The sequence below is a fragment of the Dendrobium catenatum genome, unplaced genomic scaffold (assembly GCF_001605985.2).
Source record: "Dendrobium catenatum unplaced genomic scaffold, ASM160598v2 original_scaffold_76227, whole genome shotgun sequence".
Classification (NCBI taxonomy): domain Eukaryota; kingdom Viridiplantae; phylum Streptophyta; class Magnoliopsida; order Asparagales; family Orchidaceae; genus Dendrobium; species Dendrobium catenatum.
In genome coordinates, this window is record NW_021394673.1 from 109,151 (window position 1) to 112,560 (window position 3,410).

General features: G+C 41.3%; 1 protein-coding gene across 1 annotated transcript; it reads right to left on the reverse strand.

The window, feature by feature from the left end:
* Positions 1-1,634: 1,634 nt before the first annotated feature.
* LOC110116551 (ethylene-responsive transcription factor ERF069-like) lies at positions 1,635-2,837 on the reverse strand. Its single transcript, XM_020850163.2, has one exon. It carries the CDS (start codon positions 2,580-2,582, stop codon positions 1,827-1,829), a length of 756 nt encoding a protein of 251 aa, XP_020705822.1. The 5' UTR covers positions 2,583-2,837; the 3' UTR covers positions 1,635-1,826.
* Between the last annotated feature and the right edge of the window lie 573 nt (positions 2,838-3,410).

Sequence of the window (3,410 nt, forward strand, 5' to 3'; positions counted from 1 at the left end):
TACTGAGATTGGGTCTGCGGCCGAGTGGTCGACGAAAGAAATTCCTCCCATCTCACCTGGGCTCAAATCCCCTAACTGTCCCAAAAAAAAAAAAAAGTGAGAACTTAAAAGATACATTACATCTATACAAGTCGCGTCTTCGATATAATAAGCTGAATTTCATTGAAATTTCATTTTAGAAATAATTGCCTCTCAATAATATTATATTATTTTGATTACACTAGGGGTGTCAATATTTGACACGACACGAAAATCCGACTCGGACCTGACCCGGAAAATTCGGGTTGAACCCGATTCGATTTCAAAACGGGTCGGGTTCGGGTTCCAGAAATTGACCCGTTTAAAAAACGGGTCATGTTCAGGTTGATTCGGCGGGTTGCCGGGTAAACCTGCCAACCCGTTTAATTTAAAAAATTTTAAATTCCACCCGCCCGCGCAGCCCGCCGCGCTGCCCGCTACGCTACAAAATAAAATTTTATGCTTCATTTGGAACAACTTTAGATTACTATTTTTTCGGCTTTAAAAATATTTTTGTACTAAAAAATAATTTTACAAAATAGTAACAGTGCCATGGCAAACGAAGCCTCTTATTACTTATATCAACTTTTTAGTTAAAAAATTATTTTAAGAAGCTCTAAGAAAACCATCCCAAAAGTAGCCCGAGTTTGAACGGAAAAAGAGATTAATAAAAACCACCGAATGCTGAAAATGATGCTTGAAACGCCAAAGTGGCCTAAAAAATTTTAAACTGATATTCAGTTATTATAGAGAATATTAAATGTGAACCAACGGGTTATAGAAGTCATAATCGGACCCGCCAGGCCAAGGCCAACGCACCGCGGTAGAAGACGACATTAGTGATTGTCGCCGGCGCCACCTCTCGCTTCGCGGTCTCACCAAAACTGAGAAAGCTCTTCTCTGGAAAGAAATCGTATGAGATATAAATACATAACTGTAGTTACTGTTACACATAGCTTTATGAATGAAATCTAGATGATTTGCTTGAGTCTCTTCTTTTACTTCTTGTATAAAAATTAATTAATGTTGATGAATGTCTCTAGGTTCATTACGCTAGCATCAACAATATCAATATTCAAATTTATTTATTTATTCGATGCAGAACAACGTCAAAAATCAACCAGAATGCACCATGTCAACTATACTGAGCTGCGATATCAAGCCATTATACCGAGCACAGAAATGACGTGACGCATTCTGATTTATCTCCGACATTCGAATTGATCCTTCCCCCTTTATTTGAGAAGTTCTTTTTAAGTATTTTGAACTAAAAAATTATTTTAATGCTCCGAACGAAATCTAAAATAAATGAAGATAATTTTTTATTTAATTTAAAAGAAAATGAATAAACCACATAGGCAAATGAAAGGTTGGCGTTCACAAAGGGGAAGACAGCAGTGGTTGACGGTGGCCGTCAATGCTAGCACTGGCAGCTGCCGGTTGGACAATAAGAGCTGTCAATTAAAACAGGACGGATTTTAAATTTATCAATAAAAACTACAAAATGAATTTAAATTTAACAAAAAAATATTTTCGAATTACCTTTCATCAAATTAATTATTTAAAATTTTATATTTAAAATATTTTCCACTTACTCCTCATCATAACAAACAACATTTTAATTAATAATTTTATCACAATTAATTAATAGAGTATCAACGACAAAACTCTCGCCAGCCTCACTAACATATACTAATTGCTCACCGTTATAGCTTACACACATCCGGAAAAAAACTCTAATGCAAAACTAATTTAATTACGGTATTACCCTTCCACTATGAGGGTATTATCGTAATTCCACATAAACGCTAGAACGTAACGACTTCAAGCGAAAAATCCTCAGCATTGAAATCGCCAAACTCCATTTCCCAACATTGCCGCTTAGGCAACGAAAATTCCGTTAAGTATAACGGCGGTTCCACGCTGAGCCCGAAGGCATCGACGTCGCCGTAACCAAGGCAGTCGAAAGGCGTCTGCTCGACGGCTATACGGAGGACTGAAGTCGGAGAGGCGAACGGCGGGGAGGTTTCTTTGACACTCTTTTCCGTTGATCCAGCCTCCGCCGGCGACTGTAACTTTCCGTGAGGAAAGTTTGTGAGGGCGTTTTCACCTTTGAGCTTCACGGCAGCGGAGTCGTAAACAACGGCGGCTTCCTCCGCCGTGTCGAATGTTCCGAGCCAAACTCTTTTCCTACGGTGTGGATCTCGGATCTCCGCCGCCCACTTTCCCCACGGCCGCCGCCGAACTCCGCGGAATCGCTTCGGGTCACGGTCTTCCGCACGGCGCTTCGCCGGCGTGGGACGTCGAAAGCGAGGTCCGATCTCGAATCCTATTTCGTGGACGTGCCTCTTGACACGCCGTCGGGTGAAGGGTACGTTATCCTCGTCGCTGGATGACGAATCAGTGGCGTCCTCGTCAGCGAAGACGATCCGTACGAGCCTTCGCCGAAGGCCTCTCGTTTTTCCAGCAGAAATCATCTTTCGTGTCTTCGTCAGGATATGCTCCGAGAACTTCACCGGCAAATCGGGGAAATCTAGATGATGGATCCGGCTAGGTATCTCCATGAGATCTGATGGACAAAGCCTCAGATAAAGTTTCTAGATGACGATTCGAGGTTTCATCAAAAGATTCAGAAGAGCCAAAAATAAATCAAACGCAAAATTTAAAAATTAAATGAAATCACTACAGGTTTTTTGGGCATAAGAAGCTAAGATCGACGTAGGTCGGGCAGGGAAGAAGGGTTTTAGCTGGGTTTTAGGAGTTTCGACAAGGAAGATGGAGAAGATTGAAGAAGGTAAAGGTTGGAAACGAAGGAAGCGAGATAGGCGTGAATCATATTTATGGCGACCGGACGGTGTTTGCCGCATTATGTAAATTACGAGAATGACATCCATTTTCCCGCCATCCAGCTGTCTAATAGTTGACGCGGGTCGTGGCCCGATGCTTTGTGACCCGTAGCTGACGGGAATTTTGGGTTGCAGCTCATGTTCCCAAAATAGCCCAGTTTACGCAATCTGTTCGGCCGGTCCACGCCGGTTATAATTTAAAGTTAAAAATTTTAAAAATTCCCCCTCTTGGTAAAAGAGTAAAAAGAGTAGGGTTTCACTTTTATGGTTGCATGAAAAAGAATACAGCATAAAACAGAATAAAATGAATACCATGTAAATTAAGTAATTTGGAATTATTTAAATAGTATAAAAGAAATGTATGTTTGTACTTTTTTTTTTTAATTTTAGTTGAAGTGAATGTAATATAAAGTGTAAAAAAGTAATTACCGGTGGTAGAGAGTGGCGGCTAGTGGCGAAGGAAAGCAGCTGACTTTGGTCGGTGTTGGTTGCTGGCAGGGCGGTGGCCGGCGGTGGAAGGTGCTGCCAATGCTGGACAACCAGTGG

Coding starts and splice junctions, on each gene's coding strand:
- LOC110116551 (XM_020850163.2), bottom strand. CDS start 2,582: ATGGAGATACCTAGCCGGATCCATCATCTAGATTTCCCCGATTTGCCG.